The following is a 24653-nucleotide window of genomic DNA, read 5'->3' on the forward strand; positions in this document are numbered from 1 at the left end:
AGTACAGAGAATGAAAACTTAATCTTATCAGCTGCACAATCTAAACACGAAGTTCGAATTATTTTCCTGACTTACCTTTTGCAGGTAGTCTTACTGCTTTCCTTACTCTCCCCTCCCCCCTTGCACATTTTTCTTTAATATGATAAAGAAAAATCTAATGTAATGACAACGTCTATGTATGACAGTGCGTCCGATAAGTATTTTCCTCCTCAGTACTTGAAAACAAACGTAATAAGCCGTGATAATTGTCGATTCAAAGATAAACTTGTACCTTATCTTATCGACGACCCAATATAAGAAGTGATTTCGTTTTGACGTTCTCACATTGCATCTGTCAACATACTAAGTGAACAGTTCAAGAGACAGGTTAATATGATGGAGTTAAGGAGTGCATTACTGCTGGCTTGTGGGCTTCTTTTCGTTTCGGCACAGGTACAGTAACTCTTTGTTTTAAAGACGCAGTGTGCAAGCTAATTGTACAACGATCGATAACAAATTTAGATTTTATCCTGGCCATCTGGAAGGGCCAGTGCCATATTAACCATCTGGATGCATTGTGGGGATGTGCAAAATCATATGAGGTGTCAAGTTATTAAAGAGAAATGAACGAATTCGTCTCTCTTCACACGTTACTCAATTGTTTCAGGCTACACTACAAAAGTTATGACAAAGTGGCAAACATAATACAAATTTTCTTCAAATGATTGATTTTCTACAGCTTTACCGAAAACGAAAAGTGTATGACTCAGAAATAACGAAAAATATGTTGCTACGTTTTCGTCATGATTTTCTGATGTAAACTTACTCATGGGGAGTTCTTACTTGAACAAGTATTTCGCACTGTCCGTGCAATGAAATACTAGATATTTCCAGCAACAGATATGTAACATATATTACAAACGAGAACTGTACACAGCTGTAGAACTTTGAAACATGTTGTAACTGTCTGTTTAGAAAACATCGTGGGTAGTTTTCTTTTAATTCACAGTTACTACAAAAATATGTTGCTGAAGTAGAATACTGAAAAAATGTGTATTTCTAGTATTGAGTAAATATATTCTGATAATGTTATGAAAATGTGATAAACTCTTCGGGAGGGGGAGCAACAAAAGTTCAAACCTAGGGTGATACAGACGCTTAGTTAGATACGGATATAGTGCAAGGGCAATATCGCACGAAACACTTGCCCCGGTATTTCGGCAATAGCTACTTTTTGAAAGATAAAGAAACAGGTAAAATCCTAATTCACGGAACCCGAAACTATATAGTCTAATTCTAGTATGATGGGAGAAAGCTATAATTGTTTCTTATTGAACCAATTTCCATGACTTATTGACGTAGTTATTATTCGTTCAACTTCGACATGAACTCAAAGCTTAATAAATGATACATGCTAACCTAGATAAAAGGTAAGACTTACTGTTGAAATACATACTAGATTTTGGCAAATCGACACATTTTGTAAAGGGGCATGTTTGTTACGATTCTTTTCGAGAACTACAGTTACTTACCGGATACTCCTGTTGTCGTGAGAATAAAAACTCCACTCAGTCTACACTGGAGCCTTCTCGGGATAGGGCTGAAGAAATTCAAACTACGAAGAAATCCGTTTGAAAACTGTTTACTATCTTCAGAATGTATTTGCACCAGAGCAACTTGAGCACAAAATAAGAGTAGATCGAAATATTCGCCATCTTTTCCGTTGAGGCTTTCTTCTATCATTCTTTTAATCTCGTACACCTCTCATTTTATCATAATAGAATTATATTTCAAAGAAATACATCAAAATCATTCCAATATACAATCGACAAATATGACAAAATATTAAAATCACACTAACCTTCAATTTATCATTAACAAACTTCCGTACAACAAGAAAAACTCTTGCCAACATAGCTCCATCAGAAAACCACATTTAGAAGAACCCATTCAGACCATTCAACTGTTCTCATGACGTCATCTGACATATAAAAATTGCCAATTAAACATTTTCGTATTATACCTCTACTTCAATGTTTATATGTTACGCGTATGTATGCTATGCTCTTGAGACAAATGGAAATAATTGTAGCAATTGTCTAATATAGAAATTACTTGGGTTAGGAAGGAAAGTTCGTTCCAGCGTACAATGAAAGCACTGTTTGTCCTTTTAGGTGTGCTCAGGTTGTCAGCAGCTTGTTTGTCATTTCGTATCAATTCTTGAAGCTCTCATTTTGTTAAACGAAGAGCACAAACATGGTGATGTAGAATTTGCATGATAATACTTATGTATCCCACTCTACCGCCCATAGTAAATGTTAATCTCTGACAGGAAAGATTATATCCCCCAACATTTTAATTTAACAAGTAGTTCACAGGACGAGATAATATACAACAGCTAAATATGTTGTGAACGAGAAAAATGACACGTTTATAAGATATGGAGCCTGGGTTGTATACCGATCAGTGTTTTGAGAAGCAGTAACAATAATCTTACAATGCAATAAAAACCATTCTTAAACTCACACTAACTAAAAAATTGACACCTATAATCCTCCATGGTTTGTTGCATTGTCCATGGGAATGCTTTATCTTAACAAGAAAATCAGTACCTCATCCATCAAGAAAAATAAATGCCAGTGACAACCCTGAATATGTGCAACCATATGGCACTGATTCACGGTTGCCACTAACATTTATATTTTCTGTCCCTGCTCTGATATTGTATCCAAGGAGTATTATCGATTACAGTGACTTATCCGGCAGAAAAAAAAATAAATGCCGATGGCAACTCTGAATATATGCGCGTGATTTCATATATACAGGATTAAACATCCAGATTTCAAGGACTCGTAGTATCGAAACAAGACAACAACTAACAAAATGCAACTGAGAAACGTTCGATTACAGTGACTTATCCGGCAGAAAAAAAAATAAATGCCGATGGCAACTCTGAATATATGCGCGTGATTTCATATATACAGGATTAAACATCCAGATTTCAAGGACTCGTAGTATCGAAACAAGACAACAACTAACAAAATGCAACTGAGAAACGTTATTTCATTGACGTTTTTTGTATGGCAACACCCAGGGGCGCCGACTTGTCAAAATTATTGGGGGGGGGGGCCTCTGATCACTGAAATAAATTAATAAATGACTCACTCTCTCCCTTTTTTAAGTTTTGGCATCAGTGTTCGGAATCTCATAAAAGCTAGGGGTGTGCGGGATCCCGAAAAGTCTGGACCGGGATCGGGAAAAAAAAATTCCGTCCCGATTTGGACTTCGGGAAATGATTTCCCGACTTTTCGGGATCCCGAGCAGTCGGGAAATGCTGAGTGCTTATTTTAAAATGTCGTTATTTCTCAACGTTTTCTGCATTGTCAATTTATGGAACTTATCGTAAATTGTTAGTTTTTAATCCAGAAATCACTTAAAGTGAAAATGACGTGTAGAATTCGAGATTTTCAGAGCTTCGGGAAATTTAGAACATTTCCCGTCCCGAAAATTTTTCCCGTCCCTCACACCCCTAATAAAAGCCCATGAATTCCTCAAAAATATCAAATTTTATATTCACAGTTCGAATGCAGAATATTAATTGTCCACGGATGGACATGTCACAAGTTTCGTCAACCATAATAGCAAAATATTCCCGACTTTCAATATCTGCTACCACGGAACGAATGTCATGTGAGAGCCATTTGTAGACAGAATGTCCCATCCACTACCCTAGTTCACGCACATCGTCTTTTGAAACTCTTCTTAGTAAACATTTTAACAATACTCATAATTACATACTTAGTATATAGTAATAAGTCATGTGTTTTGCTGTCTCTGGTTATAGCCTCCCCAAAGTTGATGGTTTATCGGTCTCAGCCCCCCAAAGTTGATGGTCTACAAAATTTTAAATGTGTACGTAAAGTTAATTTCATGTGGCACAATTCAGAGTAAACTTTACAAGAGAAGCAAAATAATACATCAGATCCTCTTAAGCAAAATTATTTGGGGGGCTCTGCCCCCGCATCGTTAATATTGGGGGGGCTCGAGCCCCCCAAGCCCCATGGAGTCGGCGCCTATGGAACACCCTTATTCCTGTGATGGAGGTTTGAGGTCCCAAATAAGTTGCACAAAACGACAATTAAGACTTTCCACGAATAATTAAACATAAGTTAACGCATACTTGGGGTATTAATTGCATAATTGATTGATTGAGTTGGTGTTTAAGTCCACTTTGTGCACAGTAAGGCTAATCGGGACTGGACCTACAGTTTAAAGTGGGATCCGAATCACTATGTGCCTCCACCAGGCATTGAACCCGGGACGCCTTGATTACAAGGCGACGACGCTACCACTGCGCCTTTGGAGAGGCCCTATTAATTGCATAAAACTGTAATAATTATAACAACATAACTTTTCAGAAAAAGGGCTACGCGTAACGTCACCTCATCAAGTTCCTTAAATATGCACTCTGGGTTATGCAAAAGTGGCACGAACGAAAAGTACAAGCTATTTTTGTCGTTATATTAGAATGAATCATCGATAAACTGATGACGTCAGTGTGACGTATTTCTTCAGTTTTAAAAATTCGAGCCTAAAAATGACCCACTTGCAATATTGCTAAGAGTGACTCCATATGTGACAACAAAAACACACAAAGATTCAAAGAAATACTTGAACTCGATATGTTTGCATTTACAATGATAAATGTTACAATAAGAGATTACGCGCTCAAAAGACACTTACAAAATTCTACTAAACTCTGAATTGTTCTAGATATGTTTGTAATCTTTCCCCTCTATTGCTGCACAGTGATCGATTGACAAGCTGAGCATACGTTAAGTCTATAGATAATATCTTAGTAATAGTATCTAGATTCCTTTTGAAATACTGGTACTTTTCCTAGGTAAGAAAAACTACATAATAAAGCTTTCTCAGTAAGTCGTAGTTGCTTCTCAAGTGTTACAGATAAACGACTCTTCGATAATAGCAAACACTTCACACAAAAATGTACAATGGTTGAAAATGTCAATGTGGTTTTGTTTCGAAACGTGAGATAAAGATGAGATGTTGCCGTGTGACCATAAAGATAACTCTCTTGTTTTTCGCATGTAGTTTGAAGATGATCTGAATTATGCTTACGTCATCAATTGTAGGCTATTTTTTCAAGTTACGTGGCACAATTATGATAACAGGCAGATGGCATCCCACTGCAGAGTGAGATTCATAAGTACTACGATAAAAATGTCCACCGCCATGTTAATTTTCTTTGTTTTATGCAATGGGAGCCTCAGGAATTGAAATAAAACTCCAAATATGCTGCTGGCAACCTTTGCACCAGCGTCCAGCGAACGTAGAATCCATCCCTTAAAAACACTTTGAATGCAAGAGATAATTGAATGAAAATATTCATGGACAATTTGCAATACTTGTGCATCCCGCTGTACTAATCATGTAGCTCAATGTTACAATTGTATTTGAAGGAACTATTTGGCATAAGGGTCGGAAGAAACAATACGATTATAATAACTTGTTAACTTGAAAATGTTTATTTTGCACAGCATTTTGTAGGCAATGCACTCTGTCATGTAGAAATATATATTTAGTGCAACACAAAAGAAGAATACCATACTATGCATACTATTACCATCAACAAACCTAAACTGAAACTACTGCATGTAATGTACTACGCCTTACCGAGCACACTGATATGTATATGGGGATCCTGTATAGTATAATTATTATCCTAATATATACTGTGAAAAATTAATTTTACGTTTTTCAGGTGACCAGGGTGAAGTAATAGAATGTGGGAAAATGCAAAATCCATGAAAAATGTATACGTTTTGCTCCATTAACAATGAAGATTAAACGTGTAAAATTCGCGAACGTTAAATCGGGGTTACACTGTAACTGCAATGCAATCGTGGAGTGTGTAGTGGGGAGAACTAAGTTTGGATCAGAAAACGTATTCTACAAATGAAATCGTAAAAACGCCACTGGTATTTACATTCACGCTATAATATTTCTCTAGCAATATTTCGAAAGTCATATTTTTGTCATTTATAACGCACGAGTCTGTGACGTGGCAGTTCCAACACGTTCTATTTTATTGACGTCATGTTCAAACTGCAATATGTTCCCCTTATCTTAGTTAAGTTTACATAAGGGTGATGAGTAATAAATATTGATAACTGTTGTTACCTGACTGACTTTTCGCACGAGTCAAACGTATGAAAGATTTATCTCGCAAGTCAAGAATCCCACCCTACCCCGTGAGGGGGGGGGGGGGGCTTATCAAATGCTAATATTTGCTCTGGGTGATCAATCTCATCGTGAAACAGAACTTTAGCATCAGATCGAACCCGACAATGGTTCATCGTATCAGCAACTATCTTATTCAAACAACCTTATCTGGTTCGAATATTTATTTTTCATTTGGAATTTGTGTTTTTACCTGTGCGAGGTTATCATCTACAGAAATATCTACAAATCGTCGTGGGGCTTGAACCGCTCTCGTCTTGAAATGTCCTCGATCCCTGCAAAAATATGGTTAAAGTCTTCTTTTGTGAAGAATTGCCCATACATTGTGGTACCGTACAGTCTCCTTGTAACAACACTATGTCGCCAACGAAAGTTGTAGACTCGAGTCCTAAGAATTTCCTGCGACTGTCCCTTCATCAATTTTATCGTACAATCACTCATCCTTATCGTCGCGATTGGTCAAATCGCAAAAACGCGGCGTACAATAAGGAAAAACACAATTTCATACTGAATAAACTCTCAACTCAATATATGCATCCCCTTAACGCCTCGATCATAGCCAACCCAAATAGTATTACAATTATCTGTTTTCTATAAAATTCAAGAATACTTTCTAATAGCTACAACAATAGATATCAGACGATCAACATCTCAACCAAGATTAGAAGAACCGCGGCAAACTCGCGAACTGATAGTCATTTCTTTTCTCCTCTCGTTTTCCCTTCGCTAGGGCCCTGCACTTCCCTCCCCCTTTGTCAAAAACTTCAACAGCATTAAATATTATGTCTCTACTTTCGCTGTTTATGGTTATCCCCCTTCATGATGATGATGATAACCGCATATATTGGCATCGCAAGGGCGAGATTCCATGGTAAACAGCTTATCGCATCGCCCACGCTTCCTCCGCTCGCTTGCAGTTGACGCCAGCGCCACACGAGTTTTTCATCTTTGTTAAGCTATAACGACTCGTGTTCTTAAAAGCAGTGCTATTGTTAAGCTATAACGACTCGTGTTCTTAAATGCAGAGCTTTTGCTAAGCTATAACGACCGTGTTCTTAAATGCAGAGCTTTTGCTAAGCTATAACGACTCGTGTTCTTAAACACAGAGCTTTTGCTAAGCTATCACGACTCGTGTTCTTAAATGCAGAGCTTTTGATAAGCTATAACGTCTCGCGTTCTTAAATACAGAGCTTTTGCTAAGCTATAACGACTCGTGTTCTTAAATGCCTAGCTTTTGCTAAGCTACGCGTATAACGACTCGTGTTATTAAACACAGAGCTTTTGCTAAGCTATAACGACTCGTGTTCTTAAATGCAGAGATTTTGATAAGCTATAACGACTCGCGTTCTTAAATGCAGAGCTTTTGTTAAGCTATAACGACTCGTGTTCTTAAATTTAGTGCTTACAGTGGTTTCAGTCAAGAGCGTGAACACCAACCACAAATGAATAGACACGAGTAATACTACTACTACTACTACTACTAATTATTGTTATTATTATTATTATTGTATCTAAAAACACAAGTTCTATCAGGCCTGTGATTTTAAGAAATTGGGTTTGTAGGCACTACATCTTAAAACGAATACACTCACCAAAATGTTATATTTTCTTTCTACATTTCTACCAATAGAGGACCAATTAATTTTGTATAGTGCGGTATTTAAATAAAATGGATGTCCAATGTCGAAGCAGAAACTGAGTTCCGGTGCATTCCGGCTCACTTTAAGCCCTATATATAAGAATTAATTTAGTCTTGTGTTTTTTTCAGGCAGCCGATCTCAAGCTCACAGTCTACTATGAAACGCTTTGCCCAGACAGCAAGAAATTCATCTCAAATCAACTGTTTCCAGTCTATCAGCAATATGGAGACCAACTAGAAGTTCAATTTGTCCCCTTCGGCAAAGCTAAGGTAAAGTATCATATTGCTTACATAGTTGTTGCTCTAAGATAAATTCACTTAGTTTCATACAAAGAAGTAAATAGCATACGAAAATAGTAATGATCATGTAAATCGTGTTCTGAGAGATTACACTAGATTACAGAATAACGTGTTATGTGAGAACGACACTGAATGTATGATTTGAAGTTCAAGTCAAGCAAAGGACAATAAAACTAGCAGCTTACTTTATACGTTGTGTTCCACTTGTAAGAAAAGTAACAAACAATTGCCTGCAAACAGTTTGGAAACAAAGTATTGTAAATGGCATTTCCCATTCTAGATTTAAACATAACATGTTGCCTTTCGCATTAGCTATGAATTATTTTACATCGCCAGAGGCAATAATTATTAAGCTTATTCTACAATAACATTTAGCTGACTTGATTTTAAAATTAAGATCATTACATCAGAAACAACGAAACGTTTAAATGCCAAACTAATTGCAACATTTGATAAAAATAACAGCAACCAAGTAAGTTCCTTATGAATTTTTGGAGCGTTATTTTTCTATTCCAGTTATATTGCTCAAAAAGTAATCCTGTTACATTTTTCCGGTTACTTCATATTTTTTTATTCTAGATTTTTCTGTACTCGCAGAATGTGGTCTTTTTCTTTACTTATGAACATATAAAATTATCAATAACTTTCATTATATTTATATACGGGGTAAGAAAATTACTCGAGGCAAAACTTGAGTAGGCTGATCAGGTTTACGTTCCTATAGCTTGTATTTGTGACGTCATCAAAGAGGTACACTTGTGTTCCATATTGATGTAAGAAGACAAACTTACTAATCGAGTTTCTGTGAAGGTTCTCAAAATATCAAAATATAAAGTTTTGACACTACAAGTACAATTTTCTGTACTGTAAAGTTACGATCATAAACATCTGCAACTTACTTTATAATTTGTCAAAATACATAGTAAATTAAACACTTCATGCAAACCTAGCAAGGAGTTATGATAATAATCTGCTTCTCTCCGTTTAACAGTATACCGGGGATGTCTTGACATGTCAACATGGCGACCTGGAGTGCCAAGGCAACAAACTACAGTCGTGTGCTGTTAGCGTTATCCAGGACCAATCGTTGAAGGTGGACTTCGTGGATTGTATTATGAACATCGAGACAACCTACACTGAATCCCTTGGAGTTGAGGTGAGTATTGCTGAGATATAGAAAAAATTGCTAAGTGTGGAGTGACTTTCATTCATGTACTTTTTGTAGTACTTGAATTGAATTATTGTTGTTGTTGAATTGTTGTTTTAAGTCCACTTTATGCACAGATAGGCTAATCGGAACTGGACCCACAGTTTAAAGTGGGATCCGAACCACTGCGCAATGTGCCTCCACCGGGTATCGAACCCGGGATCCCTTTGATTACAAGGTACTACGCCATCGGGGAGGCCATGTGCAGTATTGAATGGATAAACTATTGTAAAGGTTAGGTACCGGGATATAACAATGCAATAGAATTTCAAGTTTAGAGCCAAATGTTATATTTACATTTGAAATAGCTTATAATAATTTTTATAAATTATAAATTTCTAAAATAAATAGTATTTATCAAACAATAAGTACACTAAATAGATGTAAAATAATATTATCAACAGAATATGGTTAAATCTTAATTGGGAAAGGCACCGAGAAGTCAACTTGTCTAAAACATACACGCTGGTCTTTGTGTTGTGTTGTGTCCTGTCCATGTGTGTTGTTATTGTCCTTTCATCAATTGCATCTATCACCATTCATCCTCATATTCGCGATTATCCCAAAGTAGCAGAAATGCCAAGTAAAATAAACAAATCAATGAAATTAGAAAGGTATTTTGATTTCCGAGAGATATGCTGAAATTGTCAGCCATGTTTGTCTCTTCCTGCAGACTAGACGCAGATGTGGAAAATGTAACTATTACTTTAAAGATTTCTTGTATAGATCATAACTACATATACATAAATAATCATAACTGCATTAAACAAACAATGAATTGGTAGTTTTCAACTCTTCAACAACTTTTCATCTCCATGTTTTTTAAAATGTTTTCCCTTATCAAAACGTTTCCTACATAAAACTAGCTGTCACTCAACCCTCTTTCCCATAATTTCGAGATACATTCCTTCTATACAAAATATCCTCTTTCGACCCATGTCTATGCATTTTCAATTCAGCGACGTTGATATGAGTTGACCAGATTTTTAAAACAACAAAACGGAACATTTTAAATATCTTCCTGAAGGAAAACGTGGACGGCAAAATGTGTATTTTAATATAAAAACTGTTCGTCATGAAAGTTATGTTTGAAAACTAATTAATTAAATGAATGAATGAATACTATGTATGTATTATATAATAGCTTATATAATATGGTGATATGCACTGCACTCCAACCAAGTCATTCCTTTATATTTTGCCGATGAATGGATCATTTTTAGTACATCCTTCTTTTCAAATGACATTTTGTAAAAGTTTACACACGTGTGATTAAAGTTTACTTTATTAATCAACACAGCGTCCAAACCTTGTACTGAAAGAGCGTCCTTGTCACTTGTCCAAAATCCATTCATGTACGAAAACCTCATTCAGTGGGAGCAATAGTTCCAGATAAACTACATTCCCTGGATGTATGACTTTGACGTCATATACATACATCCAGAAACTCTAAGATGAGCGTTTTTTGCTCGACCGGCAAATAGTTCGCACGGACGACGCTAGATAGCGTTAGGAACTAACATCTCTTCGATCACCATGACGTCACGAGCGAATTTCGCTCGAACAGGCAAAACGATCAGTATGCGCTCGAAACCCAGTAGTTCACGTGTAACCGTAATTTTTCTGTAGTATTGGTAATTCAAACATGGATCGTGAAGTGAAAGATGCAGTGAAATTGAAACTGAAGTGAACATAGTCATCATTTTCATGTTAAAATGTAATTTAGTCCATCTCTACAACACATAACAATGTATGAAAATGAATAGATGATTATGGGCTGAAATTACCAGGACGGATTTTTACGCATATATTTGTACGATTATTGTTGCATTATAAAGATATTTGATATTTTATATATTCGAGCGAATTACGCTCGGGCGTTGGAGATTCGATCGAGTATTTTCGAGCAAAAGTGGTCCAATGCAGTACTCTAGTAAACAGAGAAGAAACTCCAATATTTTAAGAATACTGGAACATTGTTGACATTGAATTGTGATATAATTTCTACCCAACAATGCCATAGTTAATGATAATAGTCAAGGGCGCCCGCAGGACTTTTTCTCAGGGGGGCAAGGTCATAGAAACTTTATTATTATTATTATTATTATTATTATTATTACTAGTTGTATTCCTATTATATTATTATTATTATATTACTATGATTATTTTATTACTCCTTTTATTGTTTTTATTATTACTACTACTATTACTACTTATGTTTTTTTTTAAATACATACATTTGTAATTTTCATATTCTGTATATCTATATACAATTTGCATAACTATATACTGACAAAAAGCTATTTTTTTATAGTTATATCTAGGTATAATCAGTGTAAAATAGACTGTAAGCTTAAATGTAACCCTACTTTAAATAATAATAATAGTTGCTGTAACTTATGGCCTGTAAGTAACAGTTGAGTTGAGTTGGTGTTTTAAGTCCACTTTATGCACAGTAAGGCTAATCGGGACTGGACCTACAGTTTTAAGTGGAATCCGAACCACTTGTGCCTCCACCGGGTATCGAACCCGGGACCCCTTGACTACAAGGCAATGACGCTACCACTGCGCCATGGGTGAGGCCCTCTGTAAGTAACAGAAAACAACATTTTTTGTTATAAAATATCGCTACAATTTCATCATTCGAACTGCATTAACTCTTTCCAGAAACCTCAGGGGGCAAGTGCCCCTCTTAGCCCATCCCTGCGGACGCCCTTGACAATAGTAGAGAAGGTTTATTTTTGCAGTAATTCTATTCCGATAAGTTATTGTCACAAAAAGAACACATTTTGGCGTCCCGTTTCACATTCTAAAAAAATCGGGACAGACACTCAAAAAAAAAGTATTGTCCCGGCTAATACGGTTGCGTCGATATAGTCTGCTCATTTGATTACTTGCATTGAAAATACCAGTCTGTTACGAGTAGATCTGATTTTCAAATTCGAATCGTTTCAGTGTGCAGAGATCTTGGACATCGACTACGCTCCTATCGCAGAGTGTCTGGACTCCAGCAAGGCTGGTGAACTGGTGAAGCAGAATGGAGAAAAGACAGCCAACCTTTATCCACCCCTGACATTTGTGCCATCAATCGCTTTCAACGATGTAAGTACTAAGATCTACATTTCTGGTTTATAAACAGTGGCGCAGGAACGTTATGATTTGACAGGATACAAAGTTCAACCTCCATATTTAAAAAAAAAATAATTGTGCGATATGGGCGATTTCATTTTAGAACAGGCCACGCAGCTCTCAATTTTAAAAATTAAATTTGAACAACCTTCTACTGACAATAAGTAAAACAGTATTCACAAAATAATTTTGCTTTGTAGAAAATGTTATTACTATTTTCAAGATGGTTTGTTAATGCATTTTAAAAACATGCACACGTGGTTTAGTTAGTACTAACTGATTGCCCGGCGTTGCCCGGGTACTTATTTATTAGACAGGCAAATAATGCATTCCAACTATAGTTGGAGTTGAACGGCATTGGGAGTGTCACTATTCATCTCAGCAGCCCCGAAAACTATGGATTCCACACTAATATCGGTCGTTTTCGATTATTTTTATATGTCACCCCCTTCTCACCTACACCCCTAGGGGTGCCAGGGGTGTCTTACCCCCAAAATATTTATTTCCAGATTGCAAGTAATATATGTACCAAGTTTGGCTGAAATTGCTCCAAGCGTTCGAGAGTTATGCCGGAACAAACACACACACACACACACACACACACATACATATATACATATATACAGTGAGTCCATAAAGTCCTGCAAAAAACTAAAACTCTATAACTTCAAAACTATTAAGTTTATTAACAAAATATTTTGTGTGTACTTATAGCAAGGTTCAAAGTTTATTTCCTGCTTGTTAGGTTCATCGCCAAACCTCCAATTGTGCACCATTCACGTCCAAACACTGTTGCTGTCTTTTTGTGAAACCGAGAATTGCATGCTGACGGTGCTTTCCTGGGATATTCAGAATCACATCTCTTATTTTTTATTTTAGGTCATCCAGATTAGCTGGTTTCTGTGAATACACCTCGGTCTTTACATGTCCCCACAACCAATAATCGCAAGGTGTCAAGTCTGGTGATCTTGCAGGCCAAGGTGTGGGCCTTCTTCGGCCAATCCATCTACCTTGAGATTGTTCGTTAAGAAACTCATGTCACAGTCTTCGTCTTTCAGATCGTGTACAAATTTTAACTTGTAGGGCCGGGCCTTCAACTTCTTGCATACGATCTTGTGTAATGTTGACTTCGGTATTCCCAGTTCCAGTGATCTTCGTTTCAGCGATTTCATTGGACTCCGATGCACGCTGTCCTGCACTGACTCAATCACATCGTCACTCGATCCTGGCCTTCCACTGCGTGGCAAATCTGACACACTTCCCGTTGCCTTGAACTTTTCATACCATCTCTTGATACTTGAATTTGCTGGGGATGGTTTCCCATATGTTGTCTGGAACTTTCTCTGCACTGAAACACAAGATTTTAACTCTGCAAACCACAGAACACACAGTGCCTTTTCCTGGATTGACGCCATCTTAAGTCACATGATCACGTGATTGCCAGTGCAAGCGTCACTGAGCAGTGTGGCCAGAACAAAACTTTAAACTTCCACCCTTCTCACCCAAAAAAATGTGTATTGTTAAACGCAACAGCTAAAAAGTTATAGAGTTTTAGTTTTTTGCAGGACTTTATGGACTCTACATCCACATCCATTTTTATATTGCAACGACAAGGATCCCGGTTCGAATCCCGATCGGGCTTGGTTGTTTGTGAATGTCCATTCATCAATTTCATCATTTCATCACTCATCCCCATCTTCGCAAATTAGCCAAGAGGCACAAAACACGAAGTAAAATAAACTAAATCAATCAATCAATCAGTCCATTTTATATATATATATATATAGAAGATTATCAAGGGGATATTTTTGGGTAAATTTAATCTTAAAAAACTTCAATATTTTGTTGAACCTCAAGAGTTCTCACTGTGGTGCAAAATTTCAGATTTTTATTTCGTCCCCCATTTGATGTTACAGAGCGTCATACTTTTGATTCTTTCAAAATTTTCAATTTTTAGGAGCTTATAGAAAAAGGGGGGCCCAGGTACCTCATATGTTTAACAATTTTCGGACTTACTCGGCACCGCACAGTAAACATAAGAAATATGGTTAAAGTGTTTTGCCCCTTTCATGGTTATTTTGTGCCCCAAAAATGAGAAATTACGCGTATTTAACCTGGTTATATTTTCATATTCTACTATTTAATCCAAAGAATAAATAGTTTCTTTATGTGAGAGATCACACAACATAAACTTATGAGTAAAATTTCCCCATAACTTTTCCTGTAAAAGTTATTAACAAAATACAGTAACTGTGAATTTCAGTACATTAACTTTTTAGTGCACTAGCACTTGTGTTGGATATTCATTCATATGGTGGATCGAGTAACAAAGCCTATCCATTCACATAATAATAATACATTTGGAATAATAGTTTTTATTGTAAAAGAACAAATATAAACGTAGTAATAATAATTACTGTTAAATATTATCATTCTACTAACCAAGTTTTATCAATGGTCTGAGCGCCGACCTTTCCTCCCGACCCCCTACAAAAATATCTGGCGACGCTCATCCTCAGGAGTTGCACGGGTAGTCTGCAAAGTTTTCAGTGCTGCGGAATTATTTTTATACTTCATGTAACTAATTGTTTTCTTTCGCAGGAATTTGATTACGATAGAAGCAACGAGGCTGTGAGTAACCTAGGTGGGCTACTGCAGGAGTTGTTGCCACAACACTTGTCGCCAAAGTTCAAGTACTTAAATTACGTGGAACCGTTCGCTGATGGATGCGATTGTCCCACTTCCACAGAAGGGAGTACAGGTGGTGAAACACCGAGCACCACAGAAGGGAGTACAGGTGGTGAAACACCGAGCACCACAGAAGGGAGTACAGGTGGTGAAACACCGAGCACCACAGAAGGGAGTACAGGTGGTGAAACACCGAGCACCACAGAAGGGAGTACAGGTGGTGAAACACCGAGCACCACAGAAGGGGATGGCACCGATACAACTGTAACTTCAACAGAATCCACTACAACAGAATCCACTACAACAGAATCAACTACAACAGAATCCACTACAACAGAATCAACTACAACAGAATCCACTACAACAGAATCAACTACAACAGAATCCACTACAACAGAATCCACTACAACAGAATCCACTACAACAGAATCCACTACAACAGGCAAAACCCCAGTCCCACCCAAGAAACAAACCGAATACCTTGTTCGTAGATACAGAAGAGCTCTAGACGAGACTGGTTCTTCTACAACCTGTCCTCCCTGCGACAATTCAACTGAGAAACAAACTACAGCCGGAAGCACCAGGATTAGCAGCATCTCTACAGGACTCCTCATAATTTCATTCATATTCGGAATCCAGATTAGGTTGTAGCAGATGTACGAAACAAAGACTTGAGAACCTAGAATTCATAGTATTTTATTCAGCACTTACCAAAAACAACCCCATCAATACATGGTCAATAAAATACATGAAAAGTAACAAACAAGCCATGTGTGCAATTGCTTGTATCAAGAAATACAAGGTACTTATAGAACACTAACCCACAATCAAAAAAATAATAATTTTCAGGGGAAAAGTTTTTCAGTTAACTAATATTAATTTCTGAATTTTATTTGTAGGATGTAACACAGTTCTAATACATTTATTGCTCATTTAATCACAAATAAGTGCATTGTAATAATAATAATATTGTGACCACTGTCAATATTGTAATAAAGTATTTTTTCTTAAACTCTTATCAACTCTTGCTTTCATTCTTGCCTATCACTTACACATAATGGTGTAAATTAGAGACTCAAGCTTTTCGCAAGGGAGATTTAATTTAATATTTTTCTTGGTAGAGACGCCCGATGTTTTTTTTTTTAATCTGAGATAACCGGTGCGTCGTCCCTGGTTGGGTGACCATAATATTTTGACCCAAAACGGGACATCTCAAGGAGGTCAGTTTACCCCCCCCCCCTCGGTGTAGCGATCCTAGAGCTCCAGTTGGCAAAGTGCCAAGAAAAAGGGGAAGTTTGCGATAGGAAGGCAGGCGGGAGAACGCCGCTCGCGGTTGCACGTTGAACAGTGTTGCCAATCTGCGAGGATGCTTATCCACCAGAACATAAGTAACGAAAACCGAGGGACATGCACAACCATGCCGTTTGTCCTTCTTACAATTTAAATAGAAGGATAGTAGGGTAAAGAATTGCAGTTTCACTTGGGTTACAATTATTAGAATAAAAAAATAATAATATTGTAATTTATAATAAAGGCTCTCACGAGTATAGTAAAATAAAACTGGAAGCATACCCCCCAATTTAATATCCAGTCCCTCACTAAAATTCCTATGTCAATTTTAGGTTCACTGTTGGTATTGAAGAGCTGAATCTCGATTAGTGTTATTGTGCTGTGCTATTTTTTTATATATATATAATATAAAGACCATGGGGAGTAAAACGTCGCAGTGAATGAATGGATGTCTAAACACTGCACGCAAAAGTGACAACATCGCTTTACGGAAAACCAGGTGGTGGCCATGGACGTCCGCAGGATTTTTTCCAGGGAGATGTAAGGAAGGTATTTTTTTCTCCAGGTGGGGCAAATAAGGCACATTTTCTCCAAACATAGTGCTGTTCCCTAAAAACACATTGCTTAAATTTGAATTTATGGTGATCATGCAATAATTAACACATATTATTATTGTGGCTAAAATGAAATTATATGTGCGAAATACATAATTTTTGGTTGACTTTCATTTTTCAGGGGGGGGGCGTCCCCCCCTTGCCCCCCTTCCGGACGCCCATGGTGGTGGCTCGAAACCAGATACAGGTCCAGTCGGTTTCCTCTGGGGGATTGGGTCAAAGATGCCGAACTGGCGCTACGTTCAAGACTTCAGCTTTTGCAAAGATGCCTCTCCACGACCAGAGCACTTCCAATATCTTGTGTCAATATTCTCCGGTTGGCAACATTGCTCTCTTTCCCCACGTGACACTCGCGCTGCTCGCGTTTCACAGAAGCGGCTCCGCAAACTCCCCCAATTTACGAGTGGACTCTGCTACTTCGGTCATGCGCAGAAAACTCGAGAGCTCTCGGATAGCTGGTCAAACAGATAAAAAGGTATTATTATTATTATTAACGTACTGTCATTAATATTATTTATTAAAGTATAGATCACATTCATAACCGTTGTCAAGAGATATTAATTATTGTAATCTCGGTATGACTTACATAGTGTTTCTGGTCCCTTCTCATAAATCTTTGAAGTTGAGGAGTGATAGAAGTATTTATCAGAAGAGCCAATCTTCTTGAGAACGACTTTATTCTTCACCAACCGTTCATAAAACTCCCCACCTACATGACACACAACTTAAGATATTTTCCACTCTTAAGGCGGCCGGTCCTAGTTCTGGCAAGGGAAGTGGGGAGCGGGAATTACACCGCAGACCAACCACACAAAAGCAGTGGCGCCGAGAGACACGACGCGGCGGAAAAAAGTACTACGTGAACCTCGTTCTACTGGCTGCTGCGTTTCTTATCGCGCTGGATTGGTCGCTTCCCCGCTCCCCACTTCCCTTGCCAGCTATAGGCCGCCCGCCGCAAGACTGGAAATGAGCTATAGACTTAAGTGGCAATTGCCCCCCACTTTTTGCAACTTTTGCACCTGCGCTATGCTAAACCTTATCTAACTAGGGAAAGTAAACTGTCTTGCCCCCTCCCCCCAGTTTTGGCATCTTGTCTTGGGTTCCAAAACTAGGGGTTAGTTTTGGAACCCAATCGCCGCCACTTCTCTTAAGGGATCTTGGTTCGATCCCATTTTGGGGCACATTGCACAATTGTTAGGATCCAAATTTAAACTATATGTCCAGTTGCGATTGACCTTTCTGAGGATAAAGTTGATTTAGAACAAACTTTGGAAAATATTCTCGACATTAAATCTATGATAAAATAATATTTAAACCTTCAAAAACATTAGGCATAATAATATATCCAAAAACCTGCCAGTTGGGAGGTGAAAATCCATATCGTCCTCCCCGGGGATCTGCGCCTGCTGATAGTCAACTTCGAAATCTCAAAAAAGAAACATAACTCCAGGATTAGGAAATCATATGAACTATATTTTGGCTACAAAATAGGTGACCAGGATAAATCTTGGGCTGTGCTTCATGTAAGACACTGTTATGTGTAGCTGAAAGAGTTTGTCACATGCCTTTCGAAGTACCCATGGTTTGGAGAAAACCATTGAACCACTCAACGGATTGCTGTTTTTCATTACAAAATTCTCTGGAAAAACAGCGAAGGTAAGGCATATCATGAAATACTATGATATTACTTAAGCTAGAAGGCCTGTGTCTTACAGTCCAGCCTTTTACATGTTTGAATGAAGCTGAAGTAGAAGGAAGGGGGTCACTGCAGGTAGTTGTAAAGAATTTCCTCGGAAAAAAACAAGGCAGATAACTACAAAGAACTTGTTAGGCAGCGTCTTGATAACTGCAGAAACTGAGATGTAATATGTTCCTAAACATTCATTTCTTAGCCTAACATCAGAGGTGCGGTCATCGGGAGATGCGGCGATGACCAAGCAAAATACTAAAAATATTGCATTTTAAATATTTTAGAGAAGAACTAAAAATAATAATAATAATAATAAGTCAGGATATTTGCATATTTGTGCAAAATAAGCCAAGCGAGAGCATACAGCTCGAAATACACAAGAGATTCGCTAAGTTTAGCACATCGAAATGAGGGCCAAGTACTACCCCTCGCACCGAACCCTCCCGCGAAGTTTCCCATTGAAGGCAATGGTGTTCGACTGCCCAGCCCATCGCGGAATGGTGCGAATCTCTGGTCTCTGCCGGTGCCGAGAACAGCCGAACGCTTCCGAACAGGCAGACCATACGACAAGGTCTACCAACCTCTACGTCCCCCCACTCTTGACGGTCTGGGTCATAACAGGCCTTTTTTCAGCCCCCATCCCCATGTTTGCAGTCACACGACAGAGTTTCTCTGGAGTCATCAATATTCTTCCGAGTGCCCAGTGGCGTGCTCTAGGCAGGCCCGGATTTCCCAATAGGCCTCATAGGCCCGGGCCTAGAGCGGCACTTCGGTAGGGGCGGCACGATTGTTTGTTTTAAATTTATAAGGAATTCTCGGATTGCCTCTTTTCTCTTCGGACACACGAATGGAATGACAATGCAGTTGTATTGTGAATATAAGTTAAATAAAGTAGCTAAAAATAAAAGTCTTCTCTGAAAAACAAGGCAAATGTTAAAATGTAATTTATATAATTTGTCATATCGCTTTGTTACATTTTTTGTATGTAATTATCATTTAATTAATACTGCATGCCGTTGATAGTAAAAATAGTAATACATAATTATTTTTTCATTCTTAATAAACGGTATAGGGGGCGGCAGAGCTTGTTTGGCCTAGGGGCGGCAAAGAGGTAAATCCGGTCCTGGCTCTAGGAGGGGTTGGTGAGGGTCATAATCTCTGCTTAGGCTCAATATAAAAATAAGAACGTCAAAGGTATAGAAAAAGATGGCAGAAAGAGGAAATTATTACTAAAAAAAAGTACATGTAACAACCCCTTTCGAAAATCCTGGGCACGCCACTGCGAATGTCCGCTATTTTCCACTTGTTAAAAGGAAAAACACATATTGAACGATATAATCATATTTAATAATTCTCATCGTATGGTATAGATTGATTGATTGAGTTGGTGTTTTAAGTCCACTTTATGCACAGGAAGGCTAATCGGGACTGGACCTACAGTTTAAAGTGGGATCCGAACCACTATGAGCCTCCACCGGGTATCGAACCCGGGACCCCTGGATTACAAGGCGATAACGCAATATATGGGATATAAATATATATTTTGTAGAGTCTGTGGTATGAGCTTTTACGTTAAATGGAAAATGATCTTGGTGTTCATCGCAGAGAAATATTGTACCCCCCTCCGTTGAAAGATCGACCCTGACGTTTAGTAAATCTTGCGATGACTACGTGAATATGTCACGCTTCGCCACTGTCTAACATTTGGACTTATGCCCCTCCGACAATGACAGTGTAAGTGACGAACATGGAGAACGCTTCCGTCAGGAAATATACATAATGGAAAACTGTTACTAAGATAAATGGAGCCCACGAATGTTAGGTGACTACTCCTGGACTCTCAAGAGAGATGTTTCACAAGCTTAATAAGATTAATACGGCCGAAAATCCTTAAGAGGTACATTTTGGGTCAGTATGCGTAATATGTAACACATATCAGTTTCAATAAAGCACAGTTATTTCATTACAACAAAAAATGTGTATTACAAAAAATCTGAGTCCAATAGACAAAAACGGTAAACAGATTTGAAATAAGCTGATAAAATCCTATAAGATTCACGTTTTCTTTTCCATTTAACAGAGAATAAGTTACAATTTGTTGCCCAGTGTTATCTTTCTCAAGGAGCTCTGGGACTCACTCACTGACCCTTTGATGTAATAAGCGCCCGAGGGCAATCCTCAGGCAAGAAAGGCAGCCAGAAAATGGTGTCTGATTGAATTGGTTTATTTTACTTCGCTTTACTTCTTTTGGCTAATCGCGAAGATGAGGATGAGTGATGAAATTGATGAAGGGACACTCACAAAGAACACTCACCCTCAGGTCGTGATTCGAACCAAGGACCTCTGTGATAACCACTCCGCCACGGAGCTCTGCAGAGAGAGGGGTCGAACACACCAAGAAATTGCAAGATGGATGCCTGCGTGATACAATGCGCAGTTTATAAATAAAATAAATAGGAAGCTGACAATATTACAGCGAGGAAATGCACCTTTCTCCCATGAGCTAAACTGCGGGACACGAAAATGCGAGCCTCACGGTCACGGGGTAAGCAGGGCGCTGTTGACATATTGGGCTGAAGCTCTCTGCTTCTAGTTACAATATTTTATACGTTTGTGTTATTATCTTATACTTTATACTCGAAAGTTGATACTTATTTTACTTGATTTTATACTATTTTTAACGCCGTAAGTTATTATTATTATTATTCCTAAGTCTTACCTTTTCAGCAGTTGGGTATTCTCCACGATTATAAAACTAAAAATAGACCTATGTACGAAGTTAGTAATAAGGTGTGTTTCATACAGCTTCTATTGATACATATTGTAGGTTGAATTGTATCTTCTGCAAATATGCTGTATAAAGAAACAAACTGCCGAGTACTAAGTAAGGTGAGTGCACTATGGCACGCACCTTCTGCCTTTAGGGCTTTATGTTAGTCTGCTTACAACCCTTTTATCGGACTTTTCAAAGGCTTCTTAGGATTAGTAGGACCAAGCCCTTGCGTGGTCTGTGGTGCAAGATTCATTTTTAATTATTACCTATATAGGTTTGAAATGAAAGATCACTAAGATCTTTTACTTGGAGATTTATTTGAAATTCCGATGATATACAAACACTTTTAAACAGTCAATTCACCCGATACAACTCGTAGGCCTAACCTATTAGTTGTACCGAAGTTTATAACCCTGGTCTTTTGATGATGCAGGATAACACCTTATTCAGAGTTGGGTAGTGAAATATCCGCCGATGGAGTACAGTCACGGACACTTCTGGGTTGTAACGACCCTATTGAAGAAGCACTGAAGCAAGCCATCCATGTCTGACCACCAAGCACCTTGTGACTAGACAACCCAACCAGCATTGAAATTCTGCGGCTTGTATACCAGTCACGGGTATACATCTCTGTAAATTGAGTAGTGATGCCAAAGAGAAATAAGAGATGAAGATTGTCGATCGTAATGTCTCGTGTTCTCGATATGGAATAATACTCGGTCCACGTTACGTTCCATTATTTAATGTTGTTTGGGAACGAACCTGACGGACTGGGTTTATATTTTCACTCCTTGCATTACAGTAAATTCCATATTTTACAATTATATTAATGCTTTGAACGAAAATAATGCCCAGAAAAACATCGAACACACGTGCAGACCATTCTTCTCACACACATGCACGTGAAAACAAACACACAAAACTAAGTTTTAACTTCCAATTGGATGTCCAAATAACAGTAAATGGAGAAGCATGATGTGCGAAACATGGGATTTTTCACAGAAAGAATGCGTCTATTTGTGACATACGTGGTTTCTATTAATAGACAATGAAACAATTATGAGAGAAAGTAAGATGCATTTTTCGTCCTCAGATGCTGAGGAAGGAAACAGACAGACTGTAAAAAAGAAAACATGGTGCTATTGATAGAGTGTTGGTTAGCGTACAGAGCTTTCATCAGTGAGGTCTAGGTTCGATCCCCACCAAGGAATTTTTTTTTATTATTTTCTATTAGTGAAGAAATATGTAATATTGTTTTCTAGGCATTTTGACGAAAGGATACGCATCAAATTTGTTCGTTTAATCTGTATTTTCATTCTTCTAATAAGTTCTCTATCGCAATGGGATATAGAGATTCTCTATCTAGGCGAGGATGCCCTTTATTTTGTGTCTTGATTGTTGAAATAATACGTTGAAACGAACAGTAGTATGTTTTAGAGTGTGTTTAGAATCTCTTGTGTACTGCATGTAAATACTGAAGTCATTTTAGTTTCCTAATCAAATAACAATTATTCAGTGTAATCCTTTAAAAGGAAAGCCTTTGTTTCTTTGCAGCTGTTCATGACAGAAATTCAATTGCAAGACAAGTTACCAAATTAGCAATAGTTCTCTTACATATTTGTGGTATGTGCTTGTCTGCCTTATACCGGATGATGAAGGAAGCAGATATAAATGATAGACAATTACTGTTCTTGGGTAGCTCGTCCTGCTTTGTCAGAAAACCTGATCAGCATACTAAACCAAGCCATCACACGAGATACGACTTCAATAATATAATTCCGTTTCTGTGGCCAAATAACTCCGAAAAAATGCAATAAAATTGTCAGTGTGAGGAGACGGAGAAATAATTTCCTTTTATCTTTCATTATACTCTGTCTGTATGCCTAGTGTGGTTTGTCTGTCCCAAAGCTGAAGACAAACCTCTGTCTGTTGTAACGCATGGCATGTTTTCTTCCAGCTTACAAATCACGTAAAATACCTTCGTTCACTTCGGTGTGCTGGTTCTGCAGGCTCAAGGTCATGTCGACTGATAACGAGATACCACGTGACTCCGGGGCCAACTGTCAGCACCGAAGACAAGCTTCAGTAACTTTTGCGAGGTTCCTTCTAGTCCTTGACAGAGCGCATGCTCCGTAATTATGTGCAGAAAACCCACGTTTTCTGTGTATAAAATTTACGTATGTTTGGATTGTGTGCTCAAATATTGCAGTAAACTCCGTGACACACAACAATAATTACAAGTGCTTCAAAGATTAGAAATTTAGCAAGCGTTACTCATAAGACGATTAGATTGTCCGCCTGACAGAAGACCAGGTGGTGGGTTGATAGCGTGTTAGTTTGACAAACAGGAGATACTGGGTTCGATTCCCGTTTGATTGCCTCCAATTTTTTTCTTAACTGGAGCGACTATATATTTTAATTTATTTATTGCGAACATTCTTATTTTATTTGCTGTCCGAATTGTTGAATTTTGTTTTCCAAACGATTACGATAATTTCTTGTGAGTAGTATTATATGTGTCCTCCTCCGTAGTCGAGCGGGTTAAGGCGTTCACTCGTCTTGAGATCGTTCGCTGCGGGACGGCGTAGGTTCGAATCCGGCTCTGGTCGGAATTTATTCGGCCTACGTATATGGCCGGTGGCAACCCACCATCGTGAGGAAATTGGTAAGCTCCGAGTGAGTGAGCGTAACCCGGTCAAGAAGACCTACAACAACGGCTGGGGGTTCGTCGGGCTGATCACCCGTCACCCCAATACTGGTCTATAAGCTATAACAGGTAACGGAGGAATAGTGTGGGAGGGAGACCAGCAGTCGGTAGGTAAGTCAAGGCCCTACAAAGGGCTGTAGCGCTGTGGGTTTAGTTTAGTTTAGTATTATATGTATTTCCGGATCATTTTCTCGAAAGAAATGTATACTTTTCGCCAGGCATAACATTTTATTGAGTATGTTTGTAAAATGATGAGAAATGTGAAAAAAACTATCGTAAAAAATAATTTTCACAAATAAAATTTAAAACGGTAAAGTAAAGATTTCCACCCAAAAATAAAGTAAAAATGTATTTAACTTTTACTCCAATAAATTAT

General features: G+C 38.0%; 1 protein-coding gene across 1 annotated transcript; it reads left to right on the top strand.

Annotated features, from left to right (window-relative positions):
- Positions 1-297: 297 nt before the first annotated feature.
- Positions 298-16221, top strand: LOC145995982 (uncharacterized). Its single transcript, XM_083132096.1, has 5 exons — positions 298-432; positions 8009-8149; positions 9171-9335; positions 12342-12488; positions 15117-16221. Exons 1-5 carry the CDS (start codon positions 373-375, stop codon positions 15852-15854), a joined length of 1251 nt encoding a protein of 416 aa, XP_082988222.1. The 5' UTR covers positions 298-372; the 3' UTR covers positions 15855-16221.
- The last annotated feature ends 8432 nt before the right edge of the window (positions 16222-24653 follow it).

This window comes from Lepisma saccharinum, chromosome 12, assembly GCF_977018435.1.
Source record: "Lepisma saccharinum chromosome 12, izLepSacc3.1, whole genome shotgun sequence".
NCBI classification, from domain to species: domain Eukaryota; kingdom Metazoa; phylum Arthropoda; class Insecta; order Zygentoma; family Lepismatidae; genus Lepisma; species Lepisma saccharinum.